This window comes from Neofelis nebulosa, chromosome 13 (genome assembly GCF_028018385.1).
Source record: "Neofelis nebulosa isolate mNeoNeb1 chromosome 13, mNeoNeb1.pri, whole genome shotgun sequence".
In the NCBI taxonomy this organism is placed as follows: Eukaryota; Metazoa; Chordata; class Mammalia; order Carnivora; family Felidae; genus Neofelis; species Neofelis nebulosa.
Genome location: NC_080794.1, coordinates 86312954 through 86337947, shown reverse-complemented (window position 1 = coordinate 86337947; position 24994 = coordinate 86312954). Strand labels below are relative to the sequence as shown.

Genomic DNA, 24994 nt, shown 5'->3' with positions numbered 1-24994 from the left:
GTACATGGGGTGAAAGGCGATGATGTGTGTCATTTCCCCTCAGATGGTATAAAAATATATATATAAGGGGTTGTTGGGTGGAGATAGAGAGTGAGCCCCAGCAAACACATGCACAAAGGATAAAGAAAATGGAATGAAACGTAACAATAGACTAAAGCTGCTTTTTTTAACATGCACGTTCCTGGGCCAAGGTTCCCCCCCCCCCCCCCCCCAGCATCTGACCCTCTGGCCTGAGATGGGCCCATGCCCCTGGTGGGTTCTGAGGCTGAGGCCCAGGACCAGAGTCAGAAGTTCCCTGGTGTCTGGGCCCCAGACTTCTGTGGTCACATTTCTCAGGAATGTTCTCCAAACAGCCCAAGAGGCTGACCCGGCACCATGATTTTTCACACTTTTATTCCTCCATTACCTTTATAAACCTTTTATTCTAAAACATTTTTAATGTATTCAAGAGGAGAGAAAATAGCGTCTTAATCCTCCCACATATCAGTGGTTCTCGACTGAGGGGGCCCTGCCCCGCAGGGAAGGCGGGGCAGTGGCTGGAGACAGTTTGGGTTGAAAGAACCCAGGATTGTGACTGGCATGTAGGGGCCGGGGATGCTGCTGAACATCCTACAGGCACAGGACCGCCTTCACCACAGAGTTACCTCGTGCCACCTGTCAACAGGGCCAAACTTGAGAGTCTTGCCCTCATGGCCACGACCCAGATTCGGTCAGCTTCAACACGTTGCCACACTTGTTTCTTCTATCACTGCCCCTTCTCAGAGGTCATTTTAAACCGACACCCAATATCGCGACGTTTCCCCCATCCACATGTCAATCTGCATTTCTAAAATAATGTGGGGTTTTCTTATGTGACCACGGTGCCGCTGTCACACCCAGCAAAATGAATAACAATCCCCCAGGCCTGGGGGAGATAACAGCCCGTCCCGATCCCCATGTCCTGGGCCAGACAGTGCTCTGACCACCAGTGAGCCGCAGTGGGATTGTTTCACTTTAGGAATATCCACCCTTACGGGAAAAGTAGAAAGCACTGACTTGACATGTTATCCATTTCCTAGTTTGGTCCGTTTCCACAGCCTTCTACCATACAGGATACATAATTATTTCTTGACCCCAGAGAAGTGTTGATTAATTCAATAAGCTTGTAGGTGACTCTAGGACTTTTTTTTTTTCCATGAAACTCTTTGGGAAAGATTACTGAAGCAGATCACTGTAAATGACATTTTTTAATCATTAAGCTGTGCCTTCCTCCTCCTCAATATAGTTTGCTATTTTTTTCCCCAGACACATGGAAAGATTTCAGCTTTTAATGAAGAACTCCTTTCTGGAGCATGTTTTTAGAATATGAGTTTAGTAGCATACATGATGTAATCCCAATTCCCAACTTTGCGTGCAAGATTGTTGTGGAAAAATGAAACCATAAATCCCATCTGAATTCTAGTTGCTGGGTTCTTTATAGGAAGTATTCTTCTGTTTTCCTTTTTTTTTTTTTTTTTTTTTTTTTAAGAAACCACAATATTGTCATCTGAGAAACAGATTCGTGGCTGGGAAGCCAGAAATGTTGGAAGCATATTTGTCTTTTTTCAGCCCAAAGTCTGTCCAGAGAAGGGAAGTAATGTTCTGGGTCCGGTGCACGGAGAAGGTATCCGTTGTTGCCCTGTGCCCAGGACAGCTCGATGGCATAGCAGCACGGAAGGTACATCTCCGGGGGAAAAGCTCTCTTAGCTGAGTGCTCTAAGCGTTGTCACGGCTGTGATGCCAGCAGCTTTTTCAAATAGCACCAAGCAAGTAATCCACTGGGATACTGAAGGCAGGTGAGCCCCGAAGTTTCCATAAACGTCGTGGGTCACTGCTTCAGTCAAATCCGAAACCAACTCAGCACCCCCGCCGTGGCTTTTAACCCGTTTTACAACTTGAGACTGCGATGCTTACCAAAGAGCTTGATTTTTCATGACCCCGGGTGCTAGTTGGTCCTGTGTTGTAGTAGTTAATGAAATCAACGAGGTAATTCCTATGACCCCACCCTAAGAATGCTGGAAGTAACCAATATTCCCAACCACGTTCAGACGAAACCATTTAAGTGCTCATGGAAAATTAGCGGTTAGAATTAGCCAAGCTCTTCATAAACCTGGGGGCTGGAATTGCATAAGAGATCAAGGCATCATGGAAAGTGCTCATTCCCCTGGAGAACCCATGTGGAGGAGGCAGGTAGTTCAAAGGCCCAGCTGGGGGAATATTGATCAGGATGGCCTTTGTCCAGGAGAGAAATCCATCAATGGTCCATTGTCCCCAACATGGTCCATTGTCTGCTCTTTGGCTCCTCCCTGCGGGTTCTCAAAAGCATTGGGTTTAAATGCAAAACCCTTCCAGATGTTAAAAAAAAAAAAGCCCCAGGTAAGCATTGAAAGAACAGTTACTGGGAATCAGAAACATTCACCTTGGGTATTACGGGTACTTCATATTGTGGTTTCTTTAAAAAGAAAAAGTGGGAAAGCAGAATACTTCCTATGAAGAACACAGCAACCCGAATTCAGATAGGACTTATGGTTTCACTTTACAATTTTACATGTTACAACCCTTCATTGCCCCCAAAGATCCGTTCTCTTAAACCGGATCTCTCGCAGACGTTGGTGCCTGTTGGTGCTGGCAGAAATCTGTGGCTTTTGGGGAGGATGTCTGTGACCCAGGCTCAGAGACATGAGCAGGCAATGGCGGTGGGCCATCATGGGCACGAGGGTGTGCTTCTGCTGACCACAGTTCTGCACACCCAAGTTCACGGCCAGTGGGCCTTGTTTGTTTGTTTTTTTGTTTGTTTGTTTGTTTAAAAAGGGAGCAACACATTCATTTCAAAACCTCAGCACATCACTTGTTAGTGTCAGCAAGAAGGTCTGGATAGTCTGGTGGCTGATGGAGAAAACTTGAGAAAGCTGGGGTCTTTTTGCCCTGCCATCATAGGTCACTCCTGGCATCTGTCTCCTGGCAGCAATGGTGTGGAAATTTGCAGAGCAGAACTGTCTCTGAGTAAGCAGAAGGGAACAAATTTGATCTAACACACATTCTGCGAGCTTGGTTCAATGTAGGTCAATTTTTAAGAGAGCCCAGCTGGCCAGTCTGCAAGTCTGCCTGGGAGCTGGCTGGCTTCCGCCGAGGCCAAGAAAATTCCCTCTTTTGCCTCAGAGCACCAATTAATAAAAGTTCTTCATCGAGCGGTGGGGGTGAGGCAAATGGGCTGAAATGCATCCAGCTCTCTGTGAAACAGCTTTACCAGGTCATCAGACCTGCAGGGTTGCTGGACCCCCAGCCTTGGGCTCCATAGAAAGTGCTGGCTAACACCAGCAGCCTCTCAAACCTCCGCCGCTGCGAGGACAGTACATGCATACCGGAGTCATTTGATTTTTCATTTAAAGCCCTTTGTCCAAGGATTAAAAGGTGTTTTGATTTGGTGGTTCCAAGTCTGGCTAGACTTGTTCTAATGCTAAAAATTGAGAAACTGCTCTTTGAAGGCTGAAAGGGAAAAAAAGCATTTTATTTGCTCCACAGCGTGGACGAAAGGCCAGATCCGGTCAAGGTGACGGAAGTTTTAAGCATCTTTTGTCTATCGGGTTTCGTGTGTTTTGGGTGGCGGTGGTGGGCTTTGTTTTTTGGAGCAGGAGGAACCTCCTCACACAGCAGAAGTGCAGCAAATCAGTAATGAAGGTGTATTGTGTCTGAGTGCCTTTGATGTATTATTCTCGTCCTCGGTTAATACATTCCTTCAAAAAGTGTTTATGGAATACCTATTAGGTCCCAGGCCGTAGTCGAAGGGCTGAAGATACGGAGAGAATCAGACGGATGAGGCTTCTGCCCTGGTGGAGGATGTGTAACCTCAAACAAGTCACAGAGCAGATAAGCCACCAATGGCAGCGAGAATGACAGGAACAGGGCGGGACCCTGCAGCGGAGGCTACGAGGAGAACCAGATGTAAAAAGGGGCAGGCAGAGAAGGCTGCTCTAGAAAACGCCATTTAGCGTGAGGGTTACCACTGTTTGGCCAGGCAGGAAAAGGGGGAAGAGTGTTCCAGACCGAGATAAGAAAGGAGAGAAACCAAAAGAGGGCCCCAGAGCCTACGTGAGGTTAGCTGGGCCTGTGGAGAGGGAGGCGGGACTGGTCCACACTCCCGGATTTGAACTGCTCTCCCTCCTGGCTCTGTAGGAAGGGAGTGTAGGGTGTTAAGTGGAAGAATGACAGGGTCTGACTGTTGTCGCAGGAATTTGACTCTGGCTGTCGTGTAGAAACTGGATGGGGATGTGGAGGCTGTCACAAAAGGTCGGGCCAGAGAAAACGATGTCTTGGAAAAGGGAGATGGGGGGCGAGGGGGGACAGAAGCTGAGGGGTTCATTAACGGTCCTGGTTGCTCACATTTACTGAGCACGTAATCTGGGCCAGGCGCGTACGTTCAGCATTTAGCACATCTTATCTTCACAGGAACTTTCTGAAGTAGGTACTATTATCCCTGTTTTGGTTGGGGAACCTCTCATCCCACAAGGTCAAATGGCATGCCCAAGGTCACAAAAAAGAAAATAGCGGAACCGGGTTTGTTCTCAACCACTTCTGCGCTGCCCGCCACAGAGCTGTGTTGAAGGTAGATTTGTCTTCTCGTCTGAATTTTTGTTACTTGGAAATGTCAGCCCAAGCATTCTGCAGGTATTGCCTGGAAGCCTTTTGGGAGCCAGGAACTGGCCAGGAGAAGGAGCCTCGAAAGCGAAGAAGGAGGGCCCACCCCAACCCTCGCAGCCCTCGAAGGCACTTCCCTTGGCTGTAATCCCCTTGTGCGCCCTATTCAGTTGGTCCCTCAGGACCTGCATCTGTTAAAATAATCAACCAAGAGGGGCGCCTGGGCGGCTGAGTCGGTTGAGCGTCTGACTTCGGCTCAGGTCCTGGTCTCGCGGTTCGTGGGTTCGAGCCCCGCGTCGGGCTCTGTGCCGACAGCTCGGAGCCTGGAGCCTGCTTCTGATTCTGTGTCTCCCTCTCTCTCTGCCCCTCCCCCGTTTGTGCTCTGTCTCTCAAAAATAAATAGAAACATGAAAATTTTTTAATAAATAAATAAATAAATAAAACAATCAGCCAAGAATTTTGTCGGGCTGGAGGAAACAGAAGCATGTTTTTCCATATACAGGTGATGAGCAAAGGCGGAGGATAAGGCATCTTAGCATCTAACAACCTCACCCTATTGCCACTTGACATCTCTGAGCCTCAGTTTCTCACCTGCACGAAATGGTCATCGTGAAGACTTAAAGAGCCACTCGTTGTAACGCGTCCTCCCGCATCCTGCCGCATCGTAGACCTCGCGGTGCTCAGTGAGCTGCAGACAGAAACACCACTTGCAGTGTGGGGCGCTGTGGGTAATTAGAACATGAATAAAGGCTGACTTGGCTTCTGGGGTCAAACGCACCCGATTGTTTTCGGGTGATGTGTAGCACCAGTGGAAACATCTCAGTGGGTTTCATTCCTCATTCGCTTACACTGCTCACCTTTTCACCTTTACGTGCCGAGCAGTGACAACCTTTTCTGTGCCAGTACACATGAAATAGCTACTCCTGGGTGATCATTCCTCACTCTAGAGGTGAACAGAACCTGATTCGCACTCTGCTCCTCATTGCTCCTTTCCGTTTTGAACCTCTGGCGATAAAGGGGAAACAGACCCACCCAACCCAAACTGCAATTGCTTTCTAATTGTTTTCAGAGGCAGGAACTGGCATATTAAACATAGGGTCCCTTGCAAAAGAGACGAGCAGAAAAGGCAAGTGTAAGCCTAGCGATGAGATCTTGGGCTCTGAAATCAGACCGTCTGCCCAGTACCGGCCGTGTGACCCTAGACAAGTACTGAACCCCTCTGATGCCAGCTTCCCCACCTCCAAACGGGCACCAGCCCACTAGGGTTATTGTAAAAGTTAAATAAAATAATGCACCTGAAGTGCTTTGGCTTAGTAGGGGTTCAAACGAATGTTAGCGACTGCTCCTACTATTGCTTACGGAGACCAATTTGACAATAAATCATAGTAAAAATAAATAAAAAAAATAATAATAATAAATAAAAATAAATAAAATAAAATAAAATAAAGGTAGTGAAATAACCCTAGAGATGAAAAAAAAGAAGAAAGAAAATTCTGAAGCCTAGAAAACATAGCCGTTTTACCTGTGTTGGCAGAAATGTTCGAAGAGGAAGGACAGCGTTAGCTAAGTGCCTCTGGGACTTTATTGACCTCTGGAATGAATGGTGTGTTGGGTTTCCATTTACTTACGGGATATAATCCATTTCCATTTATTAAACTTGGCAAATCCCATACTAGGAAGACAGTCATATTCCATTGAGAACCGCCTCAAACGGTTAGAAACCCACATTCAAAAGACTTGGAAACTACAGGTAGTCATTTGAAGGGGGAGAGAGTAGCCTAAAGGTTTAAGCCCACGTAGAATGACAGCTGAGGGGTGTCAGTGGCAGCAACCCGACCTTATTCACCTGCTCTTACGACTCACCTGGAAAATGCGGCTGTCAAACATGGCCCCGCTGTGTTCACACAGATTTCTAGCAAGTTTACAACTGTCTGTGGTGGCACGTGTGATCCGCGCATTCTGTGGCGGGATGGGGTCATCTGAAGAGCCCCAAACGACAGTGGTAACATATTTCAGTGGAAATGGCCCGTGATTTGATCCAAAATTCTGCATATTTGAAAGCAGTACATTAAGATATTATTTTGCGGGGAAACTTAAGTGTCCCCTATAGTTCCCAAGATGCTGTCTCAACGGTTTTACGTATTACAGTCTGTGAAACTAAATGAGAAAGAGCTGGGGAGAAGGAACTTGTTTTTTTATTGTGGGAGGGGGGAAGTTATTTAATCGTTTCGAGTAGTTCAGCAAATAGAGGAGAACAAAAGAAAATTGAATGTAAATGCTTCATTGTTCTTACAGATGCGCAGTTCTAAATAGTTAGGATCCCCAAATACCGAAATTACGACCAAAAATAATTTGAATTTTGTAGCCAAGTTGAATTGAGTGCTATGGGAGACAGCGTAAGCCCCATTTTGCAGGGTGGAAAAAGTTATTTCGGGGGAAGTTGGAATGTGATTTGCTGCTACTTATCTTCAAACCTTAAGAGCCATGTGCTGACATTTCTTCCTGGCAAGGCAGTGTGGACCAAGTGGTTGCGATGAGGTAGATTTTAGAGCCAAATGGAGCCAAGTTCAGTCTCCACTGGCTCAGCTGTGTGGCAGTGGACAAATCCCTTAACCTCTCTGAGTGTTTCCCTCTTCATTTCTAAGCAGATAGATGGTAACAGTCCCTACACCACAGGGTCTCCACCAACATCAAGGTTGAAAGTGCACTTGAAAGGCAGGTGTCCCAGGGCCTGGCAAATAATAGGAGGGAGGCGGCTTCTGGGTCATGAAGACAAGTCATACATGGTAGTGGCGATAGGGAGTGGCTGTTGCTTTCATTCCCCAAATCACGAACCCAGAGCATAAGCCGTTTACCAGGATAACTTTCCCCATAGGGAAAACAAAAAAAAGCATAGATATTTACAAGGGCTAAGCTCTAAAAGTAGTCCAAACAAGGCTGAGCCGTAGAAAATGCCAGATCTTGGATTCTTTTTCTTATTTTTCATTTTCCTTCTCTCATTTCATACCTCAGTGCACTGTCTTTATAGAGAATTATTCAGTTGTCTGATCTCTCTGTAGAAGAGTCCAGAAGAGCCAATGATACGAGGGTGAAGAGTCCCCTGACTCCAGCCAGTGTAGTTTTCACTGAAAACCACAAGGAGTTCTTTCAGTGTGTGAGGCATCCAGTCTGGGTACATATTGATTTTCCTCTCGATTTTTTCTCTATATTTATTTAGCTCCGGTTGAGGAATAGACCATTTTCAATAAAGGATCTTCGTTCTAGTAACTAGGAAAATCCTGATCATGATTTTTAATTACGCTTTTTATTATGTGTTATGTTTTGTTGAAGCTCCAGATGGTTTATCCCTCATATGAACGTATTCATAGCTGTATTTCCAACTTCCTGTAAAGAAAACCATTACCCAAATTTATATATGAATGACTTGGTAATTTGTGGAATAATAACTTGTAGCGAAGTCAGTCTTCGGCAGAAAACTGGGTTGGATGCTCTGAATACCAAATGGCTTTCCTAGAGAGATCACTAGTGCGTGTGTGATTTAATTGCAGAGAGTATCCGTGGTGCCTTCTGGTGTAACTGACACATAAGAGCCGTCTTGTGATGCGTTTGCGTGAATATGTTGCACAGAATAATTAAACCCTTAAACCATATGTATACTCTTCAAAGAAATAATAGGAAAAAGTTGACATATCATCAATGAGTTTTTTATGTTCTAAATAATTGATGCCAAACTCTTAGCTTTCTTTTCCCTATTTCCCTCCTTTAAGCAGTTCTGAAATTGAGGACAAGTTGTCAGTGTTGGTCTTGAGGACCTGACAGCATTGAGAATTCTTGAAATGACAAGGGAGTGAATGTGACTGTCCCCTCCCCAGACCCCCTCCAGGATCAGTGACCACAATTTGAAACCATGTTTTTTATTTTTAATTGATCCAGTTTGTTGGAACGCATTCTGTCCCAACTGGGTTGCTTTTCTATAATAATGAGTCCGTGTTTGTCGTCTGTTTATTTATTAAGCGCTTCCTGTGTGCGAGGCATCCTGCTAGCTTAGGGACGTAGCTTCTGCCCCTTAGCTCAACCCAGGGTGGGAGAAGACAAGACACCAAGAAACCAGGTAGAGCAGAAGGCAGGTCCTGTAACAGAGTCCTGGCACAGCACAGGGAAACATTAATGAAAGGAGGATGGAGAAAGGGATCCCAGAGGTGAAAATGAGTAGGTGTTTCTTTCTGCTCTCCTATGTTTGGGGGAATAAAATATTCATTTTGATGAAATCCATCTCAAACAATATAACTAAATTATATAATAGCAAATTTGGAGTGGGGTCCTTTCAATATTGACTTAAAAGGGCAATTGGGGGGTGATTTTTTTATTTCAAACGCAAATCATTTCAGAAATGTAAGAAATTTTATAAGGGAAAATGTTATCTACATCACAGTGTTTAAAAACATTTTTTAATGTTTGAGAGAGACAGAGCGAGCGTGATTCGGGGAGGGGCAGAGAGAGAGGGAGACACGGAATCCAAAGCAGGCTCCAGGCTCCGAGCTGTCAGCCCAGAGCCCGACGCGGGACTCGAACCCACAGACCGCGAGATCATGACCTGAGCCGAAGTTGGACGCCTAACCGACTGAGCCACGCAGGCACCCCCACATCATAGTGTTTTAATGTAAATCATCAATGATCATTTCTAGTCACATACACCCAAAGACTTTGCAATTAGAAATACAGTGCTTGGCTGGAAAGGATGAGATTCTTCCTATTGCCCTATAGACCTTTCTTCCTTCTTTAGGAAGGCCTGGATCGCTGTCTACTTCCCTCTTACGACCGCTTTGCTGCATCCCAAAGGTTTTGGACTGTTGTGTTTTCATTTCTATTGGCTTCCGTGTACTTTTGTATTCCCTCTTAGCTTTCTTGGTTAACCCGTTCATTCTTGAGTACAGTGGTCTTTAATCTCCAAGTGTTTGTGGTCTTTCTAAATTTTTTTTCCTGTGGTTGATTTCACGTTTCATAGCATGGTCTGAAAATGTGCACGGTGTGATGTTGATCCTTTTGTACTTGTTGAGGGCTGATTTGCGACCTAGTATGTGATCGGTTCTGCACTCGGGAAGAATGCGTATCGTGCTGCTTTAGGACGAAATGTTCTGAATAGATCTGTTAAGTCCCTCCGGTCTAGCGTGTCATTCAAAGCCATTGTTTCCTCGTTGATTTTCCGCTTGGATGACCTGCCCACTGCGGTAAGTGGGGTGTTAAAGTCTTCTTCTGTTACTGTGTTATTATCACTGACTTTATGTTTGTGATTTATTGGTGTGTATATTCGGGTTCTGCCAAGTTGGGGACGTAAATGTTCTTACTCCCCCGTAAAGAAAGCGTGTGCTGTCTGTTTCCATCTCTGTCTTCACCCCAAGCCACTTCCTTGACCTTAGACTCGTGGAGTCAGCTGCTTGCCGGACATCCAGGAGCATGTCTCTCAGGTACCCGGCACTCAACGTGGCCAAGGTGGAACTCACCGTCTCCATTCCCTCCTGGATGAACCACCCATCTCGGGTGCCAACTGAGGTTCCTAATTCTGTCCCCCCATCTGTATTTCCCATCCCAAAGGCTTATATCTTGGTCTGGCCGTTTGTTTGGACGCTCACACCGGCTTCCTCTAACTAGCCCTCCTGCTGCAGTTGTTTCTTGCCCCCGAAGTCTTATCTACGTGGCCGTCAGAGCGGCCTTTGGCCCCAAAGCTTGTGTCTGCTTGGGTCACTGCCACATTGAATGGCTCCCATTACACGGAGTAAAGTCAGCAATGCTTGCAACTTGGTGGATTAGTCCCCGGCATGCCTCTCTGAGCAACGGTGCATTGCCCTGCTTCAAACTTTACACCCAACACCTGGAACTCAGCAGGGCTTCACATTTCCGGTGCCCAGCCCCCACTAGCATGCTCTTCCTGTACATTCCATGCCTTTGAGAATGGAGGCACCCCTATCTGGAACCATCTCTTCCTCACTCCTCTCCATCTCCTGCCTCACCACCCCTTCACACGTGACTTCTTCTTGTCCATCTTTCATAATCCATTTGGGTACCACCTCCCTCAGGCTGCCTTCTGGATTAGAAGCCTCTCCTTGAACTCCTGCAGTGCTTTGGGCATCTCTGTATCATGGAGCTCTCATCACTCTTTGGGTCTGTCTTTCACCAGATGATGAGGCTGGGGGGTGTCTTATTCCCAGTGTCCAGCACAATAAATATTAAATGAGAGAATACTGAGGTGTCACTTACAATAGCCAAACATATGGAAAAGAGCAAAATCAACTCCCGGCGTTTTATTTTCTGGTGTAAGGAGGAACAGAATTCCTTGTTAGATCAGCTAATCTAATAAGCAGAGAAAAAGAATGTTCTCATGAAATTATGCATTCACCTTCTGTTTTCATTTGCTGACATAGAGAATCCACCTAATTGGATTTTTCTCCTTGGGGAAATCTAAAGGAAATGGGTCCCCTGCTGTTCCATTTCCAATATGGCCATTGTCCACCTCTGCTCTTTTCTCATGGGACCTTTGACTGCTAGCCCCTTTTAAATTAGACGCACGTCTGGGGCACCTGGGTGGCTCAGTCGGTTGAGTGTCCGACTTCGGCTCAGGTCATGATCTCGCGGTCTGTGAGTTCGAGCCCCGCGACGGGCTCTGTGCTGACAGCTTGGAGCCTGGAGCCTGCTTCGGATTCTGTGTCTCCCTCTCTCTCTGCCCCTCCCCCGCTCCTGCTCTGTCTCTCTCTCTCTCTCTCTCTCTGTCTCTCTCTCTGTCAAAAATAAGTAAACATTAAAAAAAATAAAAATGAATTAGACACACATCTGAGAAAGCCTCAAGTGAGCACACCCTCGGTTTCAGCCATGGCTTCTCAACAAGTCGTGGTCCCTGGGAAAGACATGGGGCACGGGTTACCCAAGCTGAGAGGGGACAGTCCTAGACAAAAAGAATATGCCTACAGCATTCGCCCAAAATTCAGTCCTTCATCCATCCATCCATCCATCCATCCATCCACTCATCCATCTGTTATTCCTCTTGTCCACAAGTTTACTGACTGTCCTCTACCAAAAGTTCATTGTCCAATTCCTGGCTTTCCTGGTGGATTTCCCATGTCCCCCATACATGAAGCAAGTCTCCTCCTTGGACATCCATCTAAACTAGCTTTCAGTTAGAAAGCCTTAAAGTATTATCTCTTTGTGGTATAAATTATATCTCTACACTTTGTGTTACAAATTATATTTCTACAAATTCCTATGTGTGTTACTCCTCTTAGTATTAGGTTCGTTCAAAATAAGGATCCATGGGGCGCCTGGGTGGCTCAGTCGGTTGAGCGTCTCAGGTCATGATCTCACAGTTCATGAGTTTGAGCCCTGCGTCCGGCTCTGTGCTGACAGCTCAGAGCCTGGAGTCCGCTTCGGATCCTGTGTGTCTCTCCTCTCTCTGCCCCTCCCCCCACTTGCATTTTCTCATGAATAAATAAACATTAAAAAATATAAGGATCCAGCACCGTTAAGCACAGAACTACTAAAGTGTTAACAAAATATAAGCAAAGTAATAAAATTATGAATGAACAGTAAATAATATAAGTAATAACAATCTAACTTGAATTGTATTAAATCTTCTCCTCTGTGATCTCGAAGCTGACCAAGCCCTCTCTCCCCAGGAGCACTGAGGCTGTTCCAGGCCCTTCCTCGTGTAGCCAGGGCTCCCACTCCTCCTCCCCATTCCCCTGCTCTGTGAGTCCTTCTGCCTGCTCCCCCCACCGCGTTGTCTCACCCCCTCTCTGCCCCATTTTCCTCCAGCCCCTCCACTTCCTCAAGCCCCTGCCTCATGATTTCACCTCCCATCTCCCTGCTTCCCTTTAGAGCCACCGTCTGGAAAGACACACTGACCATTTCTGTCCCCATCCCCTCGGCCTCCCCTGCAGCTGCCCCTGTCAAGGCCGCCAGCCTCCCACACTTCCCTGCCTTGCCCTTGCCCATGCCGGCAGGGCGAACCTGAGTGAACCTGCCCAGAGGACCCTGGGAAAGCTCACAGGAGGAGGGACACGTAGAGGATGGGGATTCGAGACCAAAAGCAACACGGAGGCTGGCCCCCTCCAGCATGATCTGTGTATTCCTGAGCAGAGGGAGGGGTGGAGCGGGGCGGGAGGATCCTGGTACCTTAATCAGTGAGTGTGAGAGATCATCTGTTTTATGTTTTGGCACAATCTTCTTCCACCCTCGCTGGTGAGGAGAGCACAAGTCAGACCTCCGTGAGGGTCTAACTGATTTAAGCCAGGCGTTTCCGAAATTTATTGAAGTCCATGTAAAACGGGGAAATTGCTTTCAGTTCTGGACTTGGCTGGGAGAGGAGCTAAAGAAATCGATTATGAGGAAAGTATTCCTCGCCTGTTACATCAATAACCTCCCACTTCCGTTTCAACTCTATCCATTTGTCAGCACCCTGGATGCAAATCCTAACTCACGCCAACTGAAGTAAAGGAGAGGGGGCTATTGAGGAAGGGGAGAGGCAGAGTGGGTCCCCAGCACATATGGAAAGTCTCCCCCTTTGTCCCCTTTGTCAGGGCTGAGTGGTGGCTGTGTCTGGGCAGCGTCCTCTAAAGCAAGGCACCAGGCTGAGGGAACCCCTGTGAGCATGTTCTTGGAGCTTTGAGAACAGAGAGGCAAGACTTCTTCCCCGGAAGCCCCAGCTCACAGCGTGCCATAGGGGAGAGTTGTGGTTGGCCAGCTGGGGTCCCTGCTTCATCTCTGGACTGGAGACGGGGCCACCCCCAGCCGATGGCGTGAGGCTCATTCTCTGGAGGCTGGGGAGGAGGAGACAGCCACTGCCAGTCATTGCCGCCCCCTGCAAAGTCCAGTATTTACAGCAACTCTGGGATACCTGGGTGGCTCAGTCGGTTAAGCGTCTGACTCTTTTATTTGAGAGAGACAGAGTGTGTATGTGAGTTGGGGGTTGGGGGGTGGGAACAGGGGCAGAGGGAGAGGGGGAGAGAGAGATAGAGGGAGGGAGGGAGGGAGGGAGAGAATCTCAAGCAGGCTCCATGCTCAGTTCAGGGGCCCAACACGGGGCTTGATCCCACATCCCCGGGATCATGACCTGAGCCGAAATCAAACATTGGACGCTCGGCCAACTCAGCCACCCAGGTGCCCCAAGCATCTGACTCTTGATCTGGCTGCGGTCGTGATCTCACAGTTGTGAGAATGAGGCCCCCCTCGGCCTCCTCGCTGGGCGTGAAGCCTGCTGGCGATTCTCACTCTCTCTCTCCCTCTGCCCCTCCCCCATGCCCCTGCCCACTCTCCTTCTGTCCCTCAAAATAAATAACTAAATGTCATTAAATTGAGTTTAAAAAATAAGAATAAAATAAAATAAAGTCAACGACACGTTGCCCAGGCAGATACAACGCAGCCTCCGTGTAGGACTCTTTCCCCTCTGACACCAGCTTGGCTCCCCAGATTTCACAGCTCAGATCTCCTGGCCTTGCCATCGTCTGCCCTGAATTCCCTTCTCTCCCACCTTGCTCTGTCCGGCCAGCTGTTGTTCCATCTGCAGGCTTCCTGTGTGAAGTTCTCCTTCCACAGCATTCCATTACCGCATTCCATTCACCCATTTTCCTCCCCTCCCGAAACACTGCTTTGAACAGTTTGCTGTTGTCCCAAACGCTTCTTTGACATGTTAATATTGATAGCTGGTTCTCTCACCTGAGGGTGTACCCGCAGGGGTGATACCTGGATCCGGAATTATTGTCCCAACAGGTGGCTTCGCCACTGCTTCTAGATGGCGGGGGCCTTTGTGACTGCCAGGCAGATAACTCTCCCAGCTTGCAAATCGGCATATGCCGTCCGTAGAAGAGCGTGTGCCTGTGTGTGTGTCCCCACATGCATGTGCACGTGGGGGCCTTGGTCCCTGGGCGCACACGCCTGGAGTGTGCTAGAAGAAGGAGGTAAGGGGGGATGGGTGAGGGCTCCACGTGTACCGTGGGAGCTGTTGTTCAAGGCCCACGTGTCTGAGTCCTGCCTGTCTGGGTCTCCTCCTGACTCCTTCCCAAATAGGTGGAAGGTCCTTTGGGAGCCTCACAGGGTCACCTGTCACATAAGGGCGGGTCAGCTACTGGCTGCCTTGTTCGCAACATGTCCGTACGCTTCTCCACTCATCCTTTTATCTCGTTTGTCTTTCTTTTTCCACAGAGGCCTCATCGCTAACAGCTTCACAGAAACCCATTATCTGCTGGATGGCACCGATGTCTCCCTCACTCGAAATTACACGGTAAGTCCGGCGGCAAGGCCACCACAACACCACGCACGCCGTCAATCTGTGCTTAAACTTTGTAGCTGTTTTATCCTAAGTGAAGCCACATGCCCAGAGGCTACACTTAGGGACCATAAGGCACCTATGCATCACTTAGGCTTTAGGCATTCCATTATAACTCCAGGAGAACTTGGCCTTGGCCAGCTTTGTGCCAGGATAGTCCTTGGAGATGTGGCCGACCTCGAAACCACCATCCAATCACTAGGGGATGCTCGGTTGGGCAAATCCTTTCTAGAAAACCTAGCCACGTTTCAAGATGGCTTGGAAAGCAATTGTCCCTGGGCTGAATTTAGCTGTGTTATACTTTATGTCCCTTAAAAACAATTCGAAGTAAAACTGACTCTGCTTAACCTATAAATGTATCCTGCCTATTATAAATGTAACCTACCTATTATAGGCGTGTCCACCAGAAATAAATGTATAAGCCATTTATCTATATGAATGATAAATCCACCATAAACACTTATGATCCTATATTATGGTGGTTACCATCATATGACGTTTATCACTTTTAGCTTTCCCGGTATTCAAAGTTTTATGTGTATCTTGGAAAAGATGCTAAATTTATTTGTTCCTTTAACAAGTGTTTGCTGTGTTTTCTGTGTGCTCAGCCCGCGTGAACATGGGCATTTAAAAAGAGTTGCTGCCCTCTGAGGACTGGGAAAGCTAGTTTGTTTTTTTTTTTCCAAAAAGCTGTGGATATCTGTTTTAACAAGAATTAGCTTAGAGGAAGGCTTTACATTTGCAGTTGAAGTGACGTCAAGCAGCCATTGTCGACCTGCCAGGTTTCCCCCTTTCTTTATCTCTTGTGTGCATGTGGCACTTACAAACTGATGCCTTCAGACCCCCAGCGATTTGGTAGAATGACCCGACACTGACCTTCCAGCCTGCAGAAAGCACATAGGAGTCCTGGATATAATATAACCATGTATGAACTTGTGTTACTACCTTGTCAAGTTTAGAAGAGAGTCCAAGAAATCCCCAAGAGGCAAAGACAAAGAAGGGGTATAGGCTCAGAGCAGTAGACTGGTGAGTTGGGGTCATGGGACCTCAAAGGGCTACTCAGGTCCAGAGAGAGGGACTGGTGCTTGAGACCGGGGACAAGAGAAGTGGGTGTCTACAACTGAGAGGTTTTGCAAAAGCTGGGCCCCCAGGAAGTGGCTTCCTCTGTGGGAAAGAACAAGAATGTGTAGTCTGGAGAAGGGACAACAGAGAGAACTGTCTCAGGGTATCCTGGATTGAAGAAATAGCTCATAAGAAAAAGAGAATTGAGAGTCCAGCTAGCCTTATAAGCGTATGTTTGCAATGGAGTGGACTGGTGTTTATATGTCTGACGCCTACATAGAAATGCAATTCCCGGTCAATACATTAATATCCAAACTGGTCCCAAATCAGTAATCCTGGATCCCCTGGGCCCAAGCCAAAATAGTAGAAATAGAGATATGTCTACAGCCGCGATCACATGAGACGCCCGTGCCAAAAACAAAGAATAATAAAAATATTAGCAATGAGCCCCAAATCAAAATTGCAAAACACACAGAAAAGCCACGGTGAGTGAGCGTCAGTGGACAAGGGGAACAAGAGAATCAGCACCTCAGGGAATGCAAGACAATACAAAAATCAGGGGAAATTGTAAATATTTTAAAGAGAACAGAATAGGCCTGATAGAAATTCCAGAGTGAAAATACAGAAAGAAAGAAAGAAAATAGGAAAGAAGCAATGTTTAAACGGTGTGATGAGAATGTTCTGGAACTGGAGAAAGATATGCACCCCAAGTAGGAAGAACAAAAAGCAGACTCACTCCAGGATGGCTTGTAGTAAAACGGCAGACCCCTAAAGATGAAATCGTAACACCACCTGAGAGAAAAGAGACACTTGTGCAAAATGACAATTGCACCGACAACAGACTTCTCGTTAGCAACTACAAAATTAGAATTCAGAGAGCCACGGGAAAATTACAAAAATCATAGGAAAATACATTTGCACACAAAAAAAGAGAATGTGCTGCTCTCAGATTCTCACAAGGAATATCTACCAAGGAAAAACTAACAAAGAATATTGCAGTAAGAAACAAATAGAACACAAGAGCCAAGGATAGGCCGTTAGAGGCAATAGGAAACAAAACCACTGCGTGTGAGTAAATCTAAGTAAGCTATTTAAGATAATAATTACAACAATAATGACTAAATTTGGATGTTTTAAGACAAGATGAGCAAACATTTAGAACAGTTTAAGAATTTGTATTGTACTGGCGAATAATAGAGACACTGATCAACTTGAGATTTTGATAAATATGTATCTTGCTAATTTAAGTATAACCGCTAAAAGAATAGGAAAGCAGAATGTATAATTCCAAACAATAGATGGTCATAAAAATAGTATATCAGCTCAGTGGAGGGCAGGAAAGAAGGAAAAGGATTTGAAAAGCGGAGTAAATATAAAACACAAAATAATTAGCTAAAAATGAGTCAACATATTACTCTAATTATATGTAAATAGACTGAATCTGTTTGTTAAAGTAAAAACAGATTATCTGCTTAGAACTTAAAATGAAATCCAGCTACATAATTTTTACAAGATTCACACTCAAAATACAACATGGTTCTGAAAGGAATGGAAAATATATAGTAGACAGATATTAACCCAAAGAAAGCTACTGTCGTAGCAGTAACATCAGGCAACCTAGATCGTAAGGCCAAAAAGAGACATTCTTATGGATAAAGGGACTGATTGCTTAATGATAAAAGGAGCCATTCAAAAGGATGGTAAAATACTTGTGAAACTACATATACCAATAAAATAGCCTCAAAACATGTGAAGCAATAATCAAAACAATTACAATAAACTGACAAATTCACAACCAGAGAGGGAGATTTAAATATACCTCTCTCAGAAATGAAGATTTTAATAGATGAGCAGAAATTAATGAGAAGGAAGGCCAAAAGGATGGAGAGAATCACTTAAGCCAAAAGGTGGTTCTTTGAAAATATTAATAAAACGAACAAAACCCAAATCTAATCAAGAAGAAAGAAGAATTCCCAAGCAACGGTATTAACAACACAAGGAAGGATGTAACTGTTGCCGTACAGACATTTTGAGAATCACAAGAATGTTATCCACAATACTAACCATTTCTTAAAAATGTAAATTCTGGGGGTGCCTGGGCGGCTCAGTCAGTTGAGCATCTGACTCTTGATTTCAGCTCAGGTCTTGATCCCAGGGTTGTGGGATCGAACCCCACATTGGGCTCCACACTGAACATAGGGACTGCTTGGGATTTTCTCCCCATCTCCCTTTTTCTCTCTCCCCTGCTCACTGGCCCTCTAAAAGAGAAAAATGATTTTTAAATCTTCCCACCCCCCAAAATAATATCAAGCCCAAATATTTTATCAGGTAACTTTTACCAAACCTATAAAGAACAAATAGTTACTAAGAATTAAAAAAAAAATTTAAGGGAAAAGAGAGTAACTACGAAAATCAGAAAGAGAGCATCCACAACATGAATATTATAGACTAGCTTCAATTATGAACATAGTGGCAAAAATCCTAAGTAAAATATTTACAAATCATGTCCAGCACATATTTTTGAAAATACTTTATGACCAAATGGTACTTATCCGAGAAATGCAAAGATAGTTCAATATCAGTATATCTAATAATACAGTTTTATGTATTATTATCTTTAGATGAAAAATATTATTATGATTGATATTATTTCTTCAAATATAATCCATGGTATTTATTATGTAGATTATAAGAGCTCTCGTGGGTGGGGAATGTTTCTTGTATCTCCTTTCTAACCCCGTAGAGCTTCACACATCATCTTACATAGACTAGACTTTCCAAAAACGATTCATTCATTCATTTATTCGTTCACTCAGCAAACATTTATTAACCACCTTCTGTGTGCAGAAACTGTTAGGGTATGAGGATATAGGTTGAATAAAATCTACTCTTTGGCATGTAAATTCTACTCAAAAGGTAGGGTGTTTACAAGATGTGGAAATACTTATGCTTTAATGTAATTGGTATGTACAAAATACCACTGGAGCCTCGGCAAGGCCATGGTTGGTTTTAACTCGTTGGAGACGATTTCACTAAAGCAATGATATCTAACTCTCTGAGAACGAGCATAGAAGAGGAAGGTTGGATGAAACCCTTTGGTACTAAAGAGGTTTGACTCTATCTTACTGAAGATTGGAAGCTATAGGAAGTTTTCATATAGGGGAATGGCATTGTTCGCTTCTGTGCTTTAGAAAGGCTCTCTGATGGCTGAATGGAAGAAAGATTGGCAGAATTACTGGCAGACCGAAGGCAAGAAAGTCTGTTAGGGGCCTAAGGTGGTTGATGAAGGTTTCGCCGACAGATGGATGGAGCTGGTTCAAGGCAAGAAAGCTTGAAGAGGCAAGATCCGGTGACAGTGAACAAGGGAGGTGTCACCAACAGGGCTTGCCCCCTTCTGCTTGGGCTCTCCACTGGACCATGTATTTTCTCTGGCACCATTAAGGAGCAGTTGTTGGCTTGGGAAGGCATAGGGGACAATGAGGATGGGTTTGTCCCTGTTGAGTTGGCCGTGGGACAGCCAAGTAAAGGTGTTCATGAATCTGGAGTCCAGGAGAAAGCTGGAGGTCAAAAATGAAGAAGACCTGAGGATTGACCTCAGATATAAGTAATAATTAGTGCCATAACTTCACACTTGACTTTCTCTTTTTTTCTCTCTCTTTTTTCTCCTAGGATGCTCTCATTTAAAATATGCTTTTGTAGTTATCTCTGAGGCAATCCCCACAGTGTAATTGCTGTTCCAGACAGAAGCAGGAAAAAGAGAGCTTAGAAATACCGTGGCAATAGGCTTGAGTTCTCCACACATCCATCATGTATGAGGGCGAGCAGTACTCAGCTAACATGGGCACACCCAGAGTGTGTGAGATATGCTTCCAACATTATTTTACCAGTTTGGTGGTTTTAGTTTCAATCTCTTCCTAATTTTCCTATTCTTAGGCAGTTTTTTGCCCTTTCTTCTCATTTGAGAAGGCAAATATGCTATGAGAGAAGGAGAGATACAGGACTAGGTAGGTAAACAAGGGCCTGACGGGCACCTGGGTGGCTCAGTCGGTTAAGCGTCCGACCTCGGCTCAGGTCATGATCCTGCGCTTTGTGAGTTCGAGCCCCGCGTCGGGCTCTGTGCCGACAGCTCAGAGCCTGGAGCCTGCTTTGGATTCTGTATCTCCTTCTCTCTCTGTGCCTCCCCCATTTGTGATCTGTTTCTGTCTCTTAAAAATAAATAAACATTTAAAAACAACAACAAGAACAAGGGCCTGACAGCTGCCGGGTTGGTTAGGGACTCGGAGGGTGGGAGCAGAAGGCTTGGAATGTAGGCATTTTAGAGACTAGCTGGATGGTGGTGTATCAGAATGCTAACAGTAGTCGTCTCTTTAGGGGGAAAGTGCATTTTTCTGTTTCCTGTGATTGTTGTGTGTATATGGGGGAGGGATTGTATTTTTCTTTCTTCTCATTTGTCTACAAGGTCACTGTATAGATGGGCAAATGTCTGCCCCATCCCTCTACCCACCCCTCACTCCTCTGCATGGAAGCGTCCTTTTTTATTATTATTTTGAGAAAGAGAAAGGGTGGGAGGGAGAGGGTCTTAGGGAGAGGAGCAGAGAGAGAATCCCAAGCAGGCTCTGCATTATCAGCACAGAGCCTAACACGGGGCTCGAACCCACAATTCATGAGATCATGACCTGAGCTGAAATCGAGAGTCAGACGCTTAACTGACTGAGCCCCCCTGGAAGTCTCTTTTTAAGGAAAGGGCAGTAGGAGCAAGCAGGCCTGAGAACCCTGGTCTCTGCTCACTGGGGAGCAGGGGAGCCCATGCTTGGAAGGGCCATGAGACTAGTCTTGCTGTCTTCCCTTAGTCCCTCATGGTGGCTGAGGCTTGCCCCCTCCTCCATGGAGTGTTCTCAGCAACAGTATTGTGCAAGCCAGACCCTCCTCCGGATGGGCCCCAAGGCTTGGCTAGCAAGGACAGAGTGGTAGGGATGAACGTTGGAAATCGCACAATGCCTCAGTTCTACCTAGACCTAAACAGTATCCTCTAACAGAATATACCAGAAGCCCCTTTTGTTGAAGGTAAATAAGCCGGAAGTATATTTTGATCTTCATCTGATTCTTTGGATCTCACAACCAGAGGTCAATTGGCAAACCCCCACCCCCACCCCAGACTTCCAGAAACAACAAGCAAGTATTGCTTTTACAGTTAGACAAAGAAGGACTTGGGGCTTCTGGGTGGCTCAGTCGGTTGGGTGTCCGACTCCGGCTCAGGCCATGATCTTGTGGTTTGTGAGTTCGAGCCCCTCGTCGGGCTCTGTGCTGACAGCTCGGAGCCCGGAGCCTGCTTCGGATTCTGTGTCTCCCTCTCTCTCTGCCCCAACCCCCGCTTGTACTCTGTCTCTCAAAAATGAATAAATGTTAAAAAAATTTTTTTGAAAAGAAAAAGAAGGGCCTGTCTTACAATCGAGCATCTCCTGTCTCCCATTCCTTTGATCCCATCCTGAGCCTCCAGCCACATCACTGTAGAGGTAAGGAGTGAACAGTCTTAGCCACTAAAGAGAACCCACAGCCCCAGACAGCTGGTCATTCCAGCAGAAACCCCTTTAGGAGAGTCCATGACCTTGTCTTGTCTTTCATGGTGAGGAGACAGACACAGCTTTGGGGTTTTTTTTGGTTTTTTTTGTTTTGTTTTTTTTTTTAATCAGGCTGCAAAACAAAAAAAGAAATGTGCAGACTCATCTTCTTATCCCCTAAAGTCAGCACACAATGAATTTACCTAAATTTAAGATTATACATAAAATAAGAACCACTCTTGGCCATGGTACCGTCTTTTTTTTTTTTTTTTTTTTTTTTTTTTAGATTTCATCTCTCAACCATCAGTGTAAGCTGGTTGACAGGCAGAGTAGGGGCTGATTTTAATTTTGGAATTAATCGCTCGTCTTTTATCTCTCTATTGCCCTGACAGGATGAAATATTTGTGGCTTTATCCTTTGTTGACCACATCTGAGGGAAGATTATGTTTTATATTGTTACTTTTAATAAGGGCTGTGAGGGACTGTGCACACGACATTTGTGCCCTCGCGTCCCAGAAGACTCTGGGAAAGGCCAGAACAGCCCTGCAGAAGCCTCCTGAATGTTCCGTAGAAATGCACCCAGCTGCTGCACGTGTGCTAACCAAGCACCCCCACTGGGCCAGGCACTATGACCACCACCGAGGGTACAGCAAGGGTTCAGAATAGACAAGGGGACCCACGTGGGGCTGGAGGGAGGAGACTGATATTTTTCTAAGCATATCAAACCTAATCGACATCTTCCCTAAGTGTGCTGAAGGGAAGGCTGAGGGTCTCCATCTGGTCTTAAGCGATCATGGAAGTCTTCTTCATGGAGGAAGGAGCGTGTGAACTGAGATCTGAAGGTTGAGGAGGGACGAACCAGGGGGGGACCGGAGAGGGAAGGACATTCCAGTGTGATGCTGAGCTTTACTTGCAGACGGGGAAGTGTTTAGAAAGCGACAGGGGCCAGACTGTGGAGGCCTTGGAGGCCACGGTGATATATTTGTTTGTCATGGAGGAACATTGGGAAGCCATAAGAGATCTCAACCCTGGGGGTGTCATGACCAGTGCAGGCTTTGAGAGACCCACTGGCCGCAACATGAAGAGGTCCTCAGAGAAAGCAGGAGCAGGGATCCAGCAAGATCAGGAAGCTGTTCTTGTGGAAAAGCCTAAAGCCCAGAGGAGAGGAGATGGCTGCTGGGGCCGGGACCATGGAGACGGAGAAGGGAAAATGTCTGACCTTATACTCGTGAGGCATACCCAGAAAGATTTCATTTGTTGTATGTGTTTCTCATTGGAAAAACTTATGAAAACATTTGCTTGGCAGATGCCAACGGGAGACCAGTCAGTGTTAACTGAGGCTGGGCATCAGATAGGTGTGGAATCCAATATTTTGGTCAGAAGGATCATTTGGGTGACGTCCCATCCACTTCCATGGCAAATGTTTCCTCTCAAAAAGGGGTAGAATCTCTGGCTTGGACTAAGCATGTCAGGAGTCAACCTCATTCCATGACAGAGGCCAGCAGACATGTATGAAGAGATGATTCTGGATGTAGGAGGGAAGTCCCAGGTCATTCACATCCCGTAAGTGTAGCAGGTGTGAGCAAGGCTCGTTATCGGGCTCTCAAGAAAGCTTTGAAATGGATTTAATTTCCCTGCTTTCGCTGAACTCTATACTCATCCCATCCATCCACTCTTCCCGACTTGCCTGTCTCCCAGAGGGCTGCTCTGTTCTCCCACCGATGGAGGTGCTGCCCACATCCCATGGTGACCCTGCCCCACTGCATCTATCACCCTTTCCCTGTCCACGGACATTCCTGCTCTTCCAATTAGGTCCTGCCTTCTGCCCAGCCAGAAGACGCCAGAACCACCTGACATTTTCCCCTCACTCCCAGCCTCACCTAGGTTCAATCCGGCCCCTCTTCCTGCCTCACCAGTCCTTCTAGAATATCTTTCTCTGTATGCCATTCCCTGTTGCACTTACTTTGACCCTAAATCGCCAATAGCTTCCCCAATCCTCCTTCAATCAAGGCCAAACTTCTTAGACCAGTATTCACATTCATCAGTGGTGACATACCTTCCTCTTCTGCATGTGTGAGTTCATTCATTCATTCATTCGTTCATTCATATGCTTGCTCAACAACAAATGTGTGTTGAGTGTCCGATATGCCAGCTAACATTGAGGAAGCCATCAGCAACACACAAGGCATGGTATAAAGTGCTTTTCCTGTGTTTTGTGGTTTGATCCTCACAATAAAGCAATTTTGGCTATTTTTATACCCAGATGAGGAATCTGAGACCTACAGGGGTTCGGTAACTAGACCAAGCCCACGGCTATTAAGGTCCAAGCCCACGTGGTCTGACTCTAGCATCTGAGCTCCCAGCCTCTGTGATACACCGGCCTCTGATTCACTTGGAATGTTGGAGGGTCTCTGTTATGCGTTCCTGGCTCTGACGTCTGTTGCAATGGAATCAGTCTGTAAAGCTGTAGCAAGTGGATTAGGGAATGGACTAGCATTCATTTGCAAGGAGACACCCAGCAAAGGCTTCTGGGGGAGAGCGGAGGATGTCCTGCTGGTCCAGAGTCCTGGAATGTGGGAGAAGGACGGGTCCAAACAGCCCTCTGGGCGTTGGCCAAGTGCATCGCTTCAAAGCCCAGACTGAACCGAGATCAGTAAAGGTCCAGTGCTTCGTGGCAGTTTATAGGAGGGAGGAGGACACAATCCCTGCCCTCAGGGAGCACAGAGTCTGACCACAGATGACATGAGGGGCTCATGGCAAGGATACGTCAGGAGCCAAACAACGGAAGAGCCAAATCCATGTGGAATCTGGAATGAGTTCCCAGCGGAATCCCAGGTTTGGGTGACTTTCCTTTGCTAAAGCTGTCCGAAGGGGAAGGCTCTGAGCGAGGCCTTCTGGCTGGAGGTGGTATATGCAAGGTTAGGACCACAAGCCAGGGAGGCAGACTGCCCAGGTTCAAATCCCAGCTGTAGTGCTTAACCGGCCGTGAATCTGAACATGAAACAGACACTGACCCTGGCACACGGTCCTTTGGAAAAGCGAGCCAGCTGCAGCCACTGCTCTGTTTTGATCGATCCACAACAATTCGTAACCACCCTGGCCCATATGTCTCTTTGGAAGTCCCTCTATATCGTGATAGCGGGATGAGAAAGTGAACTGCGGGCTGCAGGCAGGAAGGGCGGGGGATGTGCTGTGCTGTGCTGAGCACAGATCTTAAGGTGCGTGTGTCCCTGTAAAGTGGCCACCGGCCCCTCCGTCTCCCCACCCTGGCTCTCGCCAGGCCCCTTCTGCTCGTTTTCATGTGTTCTGTAAAGTCCCACACAACATGCAAGCGGATTTGGAGCTGAGAGTTAGAAACCCGTGCGGAAAATCAGCCCCCTTCTGTCCGTCGTGTCTGTTGTTCTCACAT

At 46.3% G+C, this 24994-nt stretch overlaps 1 protein-coding gene across 3 annotated transcripts in view; it reads left to right on the top strand.

The window, feature by feature from the left end:
- ADAM12 (ADAM metallopeptidase domain 12) overlaps positions 1–24994 on the top strand; it is a 351526-nt gene that overhangs the window by 198403 nt on the left and 128129 nt on the right. For all 3 annotated transcript variants that reach the window (XR_009252729.1, XM_058698080.1, XM_058698079.1), the window contains exon 4: positions 14842–14920. Coding sequence is in view for 2 of the 3 variants with exons in the window: in XM_058698080.1 (XP_058554063.1) it covers positions 14842–14920 (79 nt within the window). In the remaining variant the exon portion in view is untranslated. The remainder of the gene's footprint in view (positions 1–14841; positions 14921–24994) is intronic.